Source organism: Stegostoma tigrinum, chromosome 16 (genome assembly GCF_030684315.1).
Source record: "Stegostoma tigrinum isolate sSteTig4 chromosome 16, sSteTig4.hap1, whole genome shotgun sequence".
Lineage (NCBI taxonomy): Eukaryota > Metazoa > Chordata > Chondrichthyes > Orectolobiformes > Stegostomatidae > Stegostoma > Stegostoma tigrinum.
In genome coordinates, this window is record NC_081369.1 from 64,335,104 (window position 1) to 64,347,245 (window position 12,142).

The 12,142-nt window shown below is 45.9% G+C and overlaps 1 protein-coding gene across 2 annotated transcripts in view; it reads left to right on the forward strand.

The window, feature by feature from the left end:
• Window positions 1-12,142, forward strand: part of ces2b (carboxylesterase 2b) — a 74,388-nt gene that overhangs the window by 39,164 nt on the left and 23,082 nt on the right. For both annotated transcript variants that reach the window (XM_048546353.2, XM_059651787.1), the window contains exons 14-15: window positions 9,006-9,210; window positions 11,632-11,749. In XM_048546353.2, coding sequence (XP_048402310.2) covers window positions 9,006-9,210; window positions 11,632-11,749 — 323 coding nt within the window. The remainder of the gene's footprint in view (window positions 1-9,005; window positions 9,211-11,631; window positions 11,750-12,142) is intronic.

A 12,142-nucleotide genomic window follows, 5' to 3' on the forward strand; every position in this document is an offset into this window, starting at 1 on the left:
CGCAGTAAGGGTAAGGGACAAAGTGCCTCTCGCTGGAAAATCATTAAACTCGATATGGAGTCCAAAAGGCTGTAGAGTTCCCAACGGGAAAATGAGATGTTGTTCTTCCAGCTGGCGTTGACCTTCACTGGAGCACTGCAGCCAGCCTGGGACAGAAACATTGGCCAGGGAGCAGGGTGGGGTGTTAATGTGGCAGGCAACAAGAAGCTCAGGGTCTTTTTTGTGAGCGGAACATAGATGTTGTGCAAAGTGCTCATCCAGTCTACGCTTCATTTCCCCAACGTAGAGGAGGACATATTGTGAGCAGCGAATGCCGGAGACCAGGTTGAGTGAAGTGCTGCTTCACCTGGAAAGTGTGTTTGGATCCTTGGATAGTGAGGATGGAGGAGGTAAGTGGGCAGTTGTTGCATTTTCTGCAGTTGCAAGGAAAGGTGTCATAGGGTTGTGGGGGGTAAGAGGTGTTGGGAATGAAGGAGGAGTGGACCAGGGTGTTCCAGAGGGAATTATCCCTGCGAAAGCAGACAAGGGACGGGAGGGGAATATGTGGCTGGTGGTGGCACCTCACTGGAGGTGGTGGAAATGACATCTGATGATCTTCTAGATGTAGATGCTGGTGGGATGGTAGTGAGGATAAGGGGAACCCTTTTGCTGTTGCGGGAGGGAAGAGAAAGGGTGAGGGCGAAAGTGCAGGAGATGAGTCAGACCCGATTGAGGGCGCTGTCGACAACAGTGATGGGGAATCCTCAGTTGAGGAAGATGGTGGACATTTTGGAGGCTCCCTTGCTGAAGTTGGCTGTATTGGAACAGATCAGAACAGAGGAACTGGGAGAATGGAATGGAGTCTTTACAGGAAGCAGGGTGTGAGGATGTATAGTCAGGGTCACTGTGGGAGTCATTGAGTTTGTGGTGGATATTAGTGGTCAGTCTATCCCCGAAAATGGAAACAAAAATGTCAAGGAAGGGAAGGGAAGAGTCCAAGATGGACCAGTTGAAGATGAGAGTGGGGTGGCAATTAGAGCCAAAATCGATAAACCTTTCCAATTCTAGGGGAGAGGGGAAGTAGCGCTGATGATGTCATTGATGTATTGGTGAAAGAGTTGTTGGGGGGGTGCGGAGTAGAAGACAGGCATAAGCCCAGCCCATGTGGGTCCACATAGCTACCTGTCTGACCTAAAGGACCGGAGATGAGTTGAAGGAGAAGTTGTTCAGGGTGAGGATGGGTTCAGCCAGTTGGAGGAGGGTGGTGGAGGATGAGGACGGTTCAGGCCTTTCTTCCAGGAAGACCTGGAGAGCCCTGAGACCATCCTGATGAGGGATGGATGTGTAAAATGATTGCATGCCCATGGTGAAGAGGAGGCAGCTGGAGTCCACAAACTGGAAATTCTTCTTCAGGTATGCCTGGTGCTGCTGCTGGCGTGTCCTCCTGCACTCTCCATTGAACCAGGGTTGATCCCCTGGCTGGATGGGAATGGTTGAGTGGGGGATATGCCGAGCCATGAGGTTACAGATTGTGCTGGAGTACAATCCTGCTGTTGTTGATGGCCCTCAGCACCTCAAGGATGCCCAGCCTTGAGTTGCTAGATCTGTGTGAAGTCTGTCCCATTGAGCACGGTGATAGTGCCACAGAACATGATGGAGATTGTTCTCAATGTGAAAGTGGGACTTCGTCTCCACAAGGACTGTGCGATGGTCACTTACTAATACTGTCATGGACAGATGTGTCTGCAGCTGGCAGATTGGAAAGGATGAGGTCAAGTATGTTGTTCCCTCTTGTTGGTTCCCTCACCACCGCAGACCCAGGCTAGCAGCTCTGTCCTTTCGGACCTGTCCAGCTCAATCAGTAGTACAGCTGCCGAGCCACTGTTGGTGGTGGACACAGAAATCCCCCACCCAGAGGACATTTTGTGCCCTTGTCACCCTCAGTGCTTCCTCTAAGTTTTGTTCAACATGGAGGAATACGGATCCATCAGCTGAAGGAGGACAGTATGTGGTAATCAGCAGGAGGTTTCCTTGCTTGTGTTTAACCATGAGACTTTATGGGTTCCAGAGTCAATGTGGAGGACTCCCAGAGCAACTCCCTCCCGTCTGCATCCCCCTGGCTGCCACTACATCTCCATGTGAGCTTTCCATTTTATGCTGCAGCTCTACAAAACCCTGGTGAGACCACACTTGGAATATTGTGTCCAGTTCTGGTCGCCCTATTATAGGAAAGATGTGGAGGCTTTGGAGAGGGTGCAAAGGAGGTTTACCAGGATGCTGCCTGGACTGGAGGGCTTGTCTTACAAGGAGGGGTTGACTGAGCTCAGACTTTTCTCTCTGGAGAGGAGGAGGAAGAGAGGTGACCTGATCGAGGTGTACAAGGTAATGAGAGGCATCGATAGCCAGAGACTTTTCCCCAGGGCAGGATTGACTGCCACGAGGGGTCATAGTTTTAAGGTGTTAGGAGGAAGGTGGAATAGTTTACCAGTGGTAGACGTGGAAGCGGAGTCATTAGTGACATTTAAGCAACTGCTGGACATGCACATGGACAGCAGTGAATTGAGGGGAATGTAGATTAGGTTATTTTAGTTTTGGATTAGGATTATTCCACGGCACAACATTGTGGGCCGAAGGGCCTGTACCCGCTGTACTTTTCTATGTTCTATGTTCTATGTTCTAATCCTTCCAGTCCTGTGTTATACCACATCTGTTGAAAAGAAATAAGGTCAAGAAACTTCAATGGCCCTTCAAATACCACACATTATCTCTACAGAGCTGTCCCTTTAAAACACTGTTCAACCCCAGTGATTAATTAACTCCTATACCAGCAGCAATTTAGATTGGAGGAAAACCTTCAACTTTGTCCAGCATTAGCGATGAGCTCTGATCTAAATCCTGGGCTCCCGCTGTGTTTATCCCGCTTGCCACTCAATTTGCAAAGTTTGTACTTATTTCAAAACCAGCTCATTCCTGTGATTTCAAAACAAAGGTCCCACACAGAGTCCAGTCGAGCTGTGCATATCTCTCAATCCACACTTGACCCCTTGTTATTTTTTATTCATTAACGGGATGAGGTTGCCTCTGCTAGGCTGCATTTATTGCCCATCCCTAACTGCCCAGAGGGCAGTTCAAAGTCAACCACATTGCTGTGGGTCTGGAGTCACATATAGGCCTGACCAGCTAAGGATGGCAGTTCGTTCCCTAAGGGCATTAGTGAACCAGATGGGCTTTTCCCCAACAATTGGCAATGGTTTCATGGTCTTCTTAATTCTTAATTCCAGATATTTTATTGGATTCAAATTCCACCATCTGCTGTAGCGGGATTTGAACCTTGGTCCCCAGAATATTATTTGGGTCGCCCCATCCAGTGATAATACCGCCAGCCCATCACCTCCCCACAGTATTTTGTTACCCTGCAGATTCACGGAGGTTTCAATTGAGAGTATTCATTCCAGGGCTCACAAACATTTTCTAAGATTCTACATTGAGATGGTATGGACTCATTTCTCAACCCCACTTCCTACAGTTAGCAGAGATATACTAAGTTCCCAATTTTTGTTGATGTTTCTCTCCCACAGGAATTTCTCAAGGCACTGTCCTCGGCTCAGCCATCTTCAGCTGCTTTGTCAATGACTGTATTGAGAGGCTGAAAGTATCTCATTGGTTCCGTAACGTCAGATCAAAATGATTACAAGAAGATGTGCATTTTGATATAATGCAAATTAATGAGCTTGATCTAATTTAAATAGATGCGATCTAACAAGTGAATCTATTCACTTTAAATACTTTCACCTTATTCCACAAGTGAGTCTCACTGTTTTCTGTCTGTAAGAGACCCCCAGGTGATGGTTCACACTTGGACCAAAGTGTCCATTGATTCTTGAACCCCAGTCCCATGGCCCCCTGTCTCACAAACGAGGTCTGCTGGGGAGAGTCCCTGATGTTTATACTATTCTGGTTACATGCTGTATCTGCATTTCAGAATTTCCTGTACATTCCCTTGTGTAGAAAATAAGTCAGAAACATTTCCAAGTGACTCCCATGTTAACTATACAAAAGAATTAGTTCCCACAGACAACAGCCACAATAAGCCTCTCTGATGAAGGGTCTAGGCCCGAAACGTCAGTTTTTGTGCTCCTGAGATGCTGCTTGGCCTGCTGTGTTCATCCAGCCTCACACTTTGTTATCTCGGATTCTCCAGCATCTGCAGTTCCCATCATCTCTCAGCCACAATAAGCTGCTTTTTTACACCAGGTCTATTTTCATGTATTTTCCCACTTGACTTCAATTGCTCATTGGCTTGTTCAATTAATCCTTAATGGTTAATTAAGCCCAACACTACAATAACTTCCCTCCAGCGTAAGGTCAGAAGTGGGGATTTGAAATGGTCAGGGAACAATTGGTCTGTGTCAATTTCATATTCTGTTGCAATTTGGATTCCCAGAAAATATTCAAGCTTCGCTTGATAACATTTACACATTGCAAACATCTGGCAATTACCATCTCCCCCAAGGGAGAATCTAACCTTTACCCCCTTGGCTATCCAATGGCATTACCATCACTGAATTAACTTATTTTTCTCCAAGTGTATATTTACCTTTACCCTGTATTATAAACTCCATCAGGTTTCTCACTATTGATAGTAAGCTGACGGCTCTAGTTTCCTGGGCTATCCTTTCTTAAACAACAGTGTCACATTTGCAATCCTCCAGCTCCCGTGACTGACCCTGTGTTTGGAGAGGCCTGGAACTTTTCTATCAATGGCTCCCTTGGCTCTCTCAGGAATCCTGGATGGATTCCATCCAGGCCTGGTGACTTCTGTACCTGGAGTGTGGCTAGTCTTTTAGTCCCTCCTCTTTATCTATCACTATACTATTCAGTTACTCAACACCCACATGTTCAACCAGCCCATTGTCACCAACTTCTAATTTGATGAAGACATAAGCAAAATGGTCATTTAGTACCTGTGCCATATCCACCGCTTCAGTGGGCAGCTTACCCTGTTTGTTCCTTATGGGGCCCACTCTATCCTTCACTACCCTCTTACCGTTTTATGATTTGTTTTAGCACAGCCTGCCATCCTTTCCCCATACTTCCTCTTAGCCTTCCTTTTTCCAGCTTTAATTGGTGTTTCTTGTTTAAAAAAATCATGGATTTTCCAAAACCTGAACCCCCAGAGCAAGAAGTCAATTTCCAATTGGCCTTTACTAGGGACTGGCTTAGCACCAGTAAAATCAGAGAATGAGATTAATTGAGTAGGGTCTTCTGATACACCAGCACAGAAACAATGGTCTGAACTGCTTCCTCCCATGTTGGAAAAGTCTACAAACAGTGACAGATATAAATTGATCATAAAAGGAGTGCGTCAGAAAATAGCTAAGAAATAATGTTAGAATGAGATAAGATAAAATAAACTGCCTGAACTATAAAATTATATCCTTGTTTTCAAATCCCTTTGTGGTCTGACCCTGTCCTGAGGGTCCCAGTAAACCCCTCCAGCCCGATAACCCCCCATGAACTCCATGAACTTCTGATCCTGGCATCTCAACACTCACTCTACATTGTGGAGCATGTGTTCAGCTACCTGGAGCCTAGGTTGGGCACAATGGACCAAGGTCCCAGAGGACTGGAGAATAGCTAATGTTGTTTCATTGTTTAAGAAGGGTAGCAGAGATAATCCAGGAAATTATAGGCCTGTGAGCTTCACATGGGTGGTAGGGAAATCATTGGAAAAGATTCTCAGGATCAAGATCTATAAGCATTTAGGTGCAAATGGGCTTATTAATGATAGACATCATGGTTTTGTGCAGGGGCGGTCATGCCTCACTGACTTGATTGGGTTTTTTCAGGAGTGACAAAGATGATTGATGTGGGAAAAGCAGTTGATGTTGTCCACATGGACTTCAGTAAAGCTTTTGTCAAGGTTCATCATGGCAGACTGGCACAAAAGGTGAAAGCACATGGTATCAGGGTAAGCGGCAAGATGGATACAGAACTGTCTTCGTCATAGGAGACAGAGGATAGCGGTGGACGGATGCTTTTAGGACTGGAGGGCTGTGACTAATGGTGTTCCACAGGGGCCAGTGCTGGGACCTCTGTTGTTCATGGTCTCAATTATTGATTTGGAGGAAAACGTAGCTGGTTTAATTAGTAAGTTTGTGGAGACACAAAGATTGGTGGAGTTGTGGATAGTGAGGAGGATGGTCAGAGGATGCAGCAATGTATAAATTAGTTGGGGGCATGGGCAGAAAAATGGCAGAAGGAGTTTAACCTGGACAAATATGAGGTGATGCATTTTGGAAGGTCAACTACAGGTGGAGACTATACAGTGAATGGCAGAACCCATAGGAGTGTTGTTAAGCAAGGGATCTGGGTGTGCAGACTCACAGATCGGGGCGGCATGGTGGCTCAGTGGTTAGCACTGCAGCCTCACAGTGCCAGAGACCTGGGCTCGATTCCAGCCTCAAGTAACTGTCTGTGTGGAGTTGGCACATTCTCCCCGTGTCTGCGTGAGTTTCCTCTGGGTGTTCCTGTTTCCTCCCACAGTCCAAAGATGTGCAGGTTAGGTGGATTGGCCATGCTACATTGCCCATAGTGTTCAGGGGTGTGTGGGTTAGAGGGGGATGGGTCTGGGTGTGATGCTCCAAGGGGCGGTGTGGACTTGTTGGGCCGAAGGACCTGTTTCCTCACTGTAGGGAATCTAAAAAAATCACTGAAGGTGGCAGTGCAGGTAGATAAGGTGGTAAAAATGGTGCATGGCATGCTTGCCTTCATTGAAAGGGTCATTGAGTATAAAGATAGACAAATTATGCTGCAGCTTTATAGAACTTCAGTTAGGCATCACTTGGACTATTGTGTACAGTACCAGTCACCACACTACCAGAGGGACGTGGATGCTTTGGAGAGGGTACAGAATAGGTTTACCAGGATGGTGCCTGGTATGGGGGACTTTAGCTATGAAGGAAGGTTGGATAGACTGGATTTGTTTTCACTGGAACGCAGGAGATTGAGGGGAAAACCTGATGTAAGTTTATATGTTTGTGAATGGCATAGATGAAGTAGAAAGTATGAGGCTTTTTCCTAGGGTGGAGGGATCAATTATTAAGGAACACAGGTTCAGGGTGCCCGGGGGTATGTTTAAAAGAGATGTGCGAGGCAAGTTTTTCTCACAAAGAGTGGTGAGTGCCTGGAATGCACTGCCAGAGGAGGTGATGGAAGCAGACACAATATCAGCATTCAGGAAACACCTGGATGAATAAATGATACGAAGGGAATAGAGGGATATGGATCCTGTAAGTGAAGATAATTTTAATATGGAAGGGCAAGATGTGTCAGCACAGGCTTGGAGGGCCGAAGGGCCTTGTCCTATGCTGTTTTGGTCTCTGTGCTTTCTTTGTTCTTTTGATTGGAACATTTCTGGGAGGGCCTGGATGCTTAGCCCAAACCTCTCAGTCTCTTGTGTTTGCTGACACCAGGAACACATTGGAAAATGAGATAACAAAGTGTGGAGCTGGATGAACACAGCAGGTCAAGCAGCATCACAGGAGCAGGAAAGCTAACGTTCAGGCCTGGACCCTTCTTCAGGAAATGAAGAAGGGTCTAGGCCCAAAACATCAGTTTTCCTGCTCCTCTGATGCTGCCTGACCTGCTGTGTTCCTCCAGCTCCACACTTTGTTATCTCAGATTCTCCAGCACCTGCAGTTCCTGCTAGCTCTGAAACCCGTTGGAAAATATCTGTAATTAAGAATGTTAACAACCTAACAAACCATTTAAATAATAATGTATACAGGTGAGGAGAAAACAAACTGTTAAACAGAAGTAGATTATTTTAAGTTGATAAGTACCAGCTTTGTATTGTGTATGTGCATTTAAAGAAAAGATTGGAAATCGAAATTGATCATGGTTCAGCTGTTGACATTCCAGTTTGAAGATGCCCCTGTGAAGAGCATTGGGGTGTTTTATTATAAAGAATCATTTGACCATACAAAGCTGAAACATTGTCAAAACTACCTGAAACATGAAGCTACAGATTTTCATTGTACACCAGTCATCTCCCAGACACAGGAAATGGACATGAGAAAAGGAACACCAATTTATACAGCATTTAGAAGAGGGTGCTGATTGGTTGAGTCATTGTTGGCTGGAGCTGCAGTGACAGCGGTTAACTATCGATCTTAATTCCCAGGACACTTGTGTAGATTGGTCAAGGTGTTGCCATGGGCACGCAGCAGCAATTAGCTGTCTCTATGACTCCTTCATTTCCAATGGGCAAGGTGCAGTGTCTGTGCGAATTCCTCTTTCCTATCTACAACAGGCTCTTGTGTGTCACTATATGTAGCTATTAACACATGCAAATATATAACACTGTGAACCTGACTGATAATGTTAAACTGGTGCTTTAGCACAATCTGGATTGTTTAATAAATGCTGTCCAACAGTAGAATTGCATCTAGTGTTGGATGTGGTATTCTGTGACTTATGAACATGGATTGACTGAGTACAATTGGTACACTGCCCATTACCATTGGTCATCAGGATATGGTTTTGATACAGTCCCCCAGCAGTTGGAGCAAATGGCCTACATACTGGAGTCACACTGACACTGAAATATAGGAGCAGCCAATCACTTCCACGTTCCCTTGGTGACATTGTGACTAATCAGATTCACCTGCCTAGTTTGTGTGCTAAGATTGACAGTTAACTCTTCCTGTTATATCTGCATGGCAACAATGGCCCAACAAATCAGTACTCTCTTCTCCTGCTGCACCAATCCAGGTTCTTCGCCTCGAGTCTGATTTCTTGCGTTGTAATGCTGAAGAACGGAAGGCACAAAGTGTAGATTTTATATGTTACGTTTTGACATTTAGCAATTACCATGCTGCAAGCTGTTGTTGAGACTAAAGCCTGGAGAAAGTTTGGAAACGAAAGGGTGAGAGAGAGATGTGGGGAGAGAGTGGGTGTGTTGTGTGAGAGGATTTCGAGGTATCGAGCTGATTTGCCATGAGCTGACGGTTACTTTTTTGCAGGAGTTAATCACCTCCACCCTGTGGTCAGAATTGAGGATGGCTTCCTTCGGGGAGAACAGCAAGAGGTCGAAGGGACTCCCAGGGCGGTGTTTGGCTACATCGGAATACCATTCGCAGCACCCCCTGTAGGGCCCCTGAGGTTTGCTCCTCCCAAGAAACCACAGCCGTGGACAGGGATCCTCAATGTAACAAGCCATCCACCAATGTAGGAATCCTCCTTCCTTATTCACACGGAGTGTTTCTATACAGCACCAAACTCACATCATGTTCAATGATTGACATACTGAGCTGATTTCTTTCTTTGTAAGGGGCAAATGGCAAATATTTCTGTTTGTACAGTGTTTTCTATGGCCTAAGGACACAAGTCATACTGCAGTGACTCAGGGCCTCAGTGAGATCACTCCTGGTGCATTGAGTGCAGTTTTGGCTGGAGAATGGGTATAATTCCAAAAAGAGGGAGTGCAGAGGAGTTTCACTCACCTGATTCCAGGGATGACAGGATGAGGAGAGATGGGTTTGACTTGGCCTGTATTCACTGTAGTGTCGGAGGATGGGAGGAGATTGACTTGAAACATATGAAACCCTAACAGTGCTGGTCAAACTAAATGCAGGGAGGGTGTTTTCATTGAATGGAAGGTCTGGAAGTGGAGGCGGGGGAGGGGGGGGGGGACACAGTCTCAGGGTATGAGGTAGCTATTTCAGACGTGAAGAGGAAAGATTTGTTCACTCAGAAGATCATCAGCCTACAGCATTCTCTACCTCAAAAGGCCACGAGGGTCTAGCCATGGGGATAGCAAGATAAATTGTCAAATATTAAAGACATCAAGGAGAATGCGGAAAACAGGGGAACATGGCACTGTGATAGAGGATCACCCATGATCATATTGAATGGTACAGCAGGCTTGAAGGGATGAATGGCCTGCTCCTTCTTCTAGTTTCTATTTTTATAAAAACATGTTTAGTTCATTTAGGGATTGAAATCCGCTGCCCTGACCCAGACTGTTCTGTATGTGATTCAGAACAATGTTTTTTGGCTCTTAATCAGCATTCTCCCTAAGATGTCTGGTTGCCCTATTACAGGAAGGATATTATCAAATTGGAAAGGTTTCAGAAGAGATTTACCAGGGCATTGCTGGGAATGGAGGGTTTGAGTTATAAAGAGATGCCAGATAGACACCTTATTTAACTTTTTTCCACTGGAGCATGGGAGTTTGAGGGATGACTGTATAAAGGTTTGTAAAATCATGAGGGACATAGATAAGGTGAATGGCAGATGTATTTTCCTATCGAGGAGGGGGGAACTTCAAGAGCGGGGACATATTTTTAAGGTGAGAGAAGAAAGAGGGGACAACTCTTTTACGCAGAGTTGGTTGGTGTGTGGAATGAGCTTCCGGGGAAGAGGTGAACTTGGGTCCAGCCGCAATGTTTGAGAGACAGTTGGACAAGTACATGAATTGGAAAGAGTTGGAGGGATATGGGCCAGGAGTTACTTTAGTTAGGGTTCATGATTGGAATGGACTGGTTGAACAGAAGGGTGTTGTATGACTTCTCAGACTTTAGGGTCAGACAGGCCCTCTGTAATCGCTGCTCCAGCGCCTTTACTTCCAAATTCTCCGGCCACTGCCATTGCATGGTCTTCGGAGGTTCCCATGACGGCTGGAGAAAGTAGAGGGAACATACACAGCTACAAACAGCTTGTATTCTGTCACAGGACGGCTGTGTTATTTGGCTGGACACAGGTACTAATTGCTCAGACAGCAGCTCCAGGAAAGCAAGCTTTCCGCTCTAGATATATTTTTAAAAGGAATTAAATGTCACCATTTGCCGCGGTGAGATTTCAACCCACATTCCCAGAGTACGAGCCTAGGGCTGTAGATTATTAATAAAACCTGACATTCCCACTTCACCACCGGGCGCCTTAGTGACTGGGTGCAGAATCTCAACATTGCTGTGATGTAACTGCAGCCAGCTATATTTCCCAAGGCTGGCACAAGCCAGGGGTTGTGTCCAAATGCGGGCTAACTTTAAAACTGCCCACTGAATGCTCATAGAGCACCCACAGCCCACCCTCCCCCAGCACATACTGGTGTTGCTAACCTTCTTTCTGAGACTTCCTCCCCTACCCCAGGAGCTGGGAATCCGTTCAGGGAATCAGGAAAAACTGCTGCACTGAAATAGATGAAAGGAACATTTTGAAACAGGAGGGAAGAGCTGAATTGATCAAGGTGAAGCAGCACAGAGTCTTCGGGTTGGCAGTCGTGGAAGGGACACCCACTCCGAAACACTACGTCTGATTTCTCTCCACAGATGCTGCCAGCTCTGCTGAGCTTTTCCAGCAACTTCTGTTTTCACTTCTGATTTACAGTATCTGCGGTTTATTTTTGTGGTTTTTATGACAGTTCTGGGACTGTGCTGTGAACTGTCTGTAATACCAAGTAACGGACAGAGACAGGGACTGACTGACCAGGCAGAGCTATATCGCAAGCTCCGAGATGTTTTCAAATCATCTCACATTAAAATAGAACATGCAGGGAATTCTCTATTTTACAGCATGTGTGGAGATTCAGGGCAATGACGTTTCTCAGGAATAATAACAAAAAAATGTACTGCTCATTCACACTGCCAGGTGCCTGCAGAAACTCAGAAAACGTCTAGAGCCTTTCCCAGTGCCTGCCAGCGAGGACTGCTTGTATCTCAGTGTCTATACTCCAGTCCGTCCTTCACAGCAAAACATCTCTCTGCCTGTAAGTCAACAATGTGCAAGGTAGGAGCAGGAAGATGCATTTAAAACCCTCTGCATCTGCCTGAGTGGGAATGACGTGGAGGTGCCAGTGTTGGACTGGGATGGGCAAAGTCAGAAATCACACAACATCAAGCCAACAAGTTTATTTGAAACCACAAGCTTCAAACAAACCTGTAGGAATGTAACCTGGTGTCATGTGACTTCTGCCTGAGTGGGGATGGTACACAGATAGTGTGAGCAAGAGGCTAAGGGATGGGGAAGGTAAAGTGTCAGCTTCCTGACCCCTAAGAGTGAGGGAAATCTCTTTGTAATTGGCTCTTCACATCAATAAGGTTCGCAACGTTTGCTGACACAAAGATTTCAGACCAGCCCCTGGGACACAGACCTTTGTGGG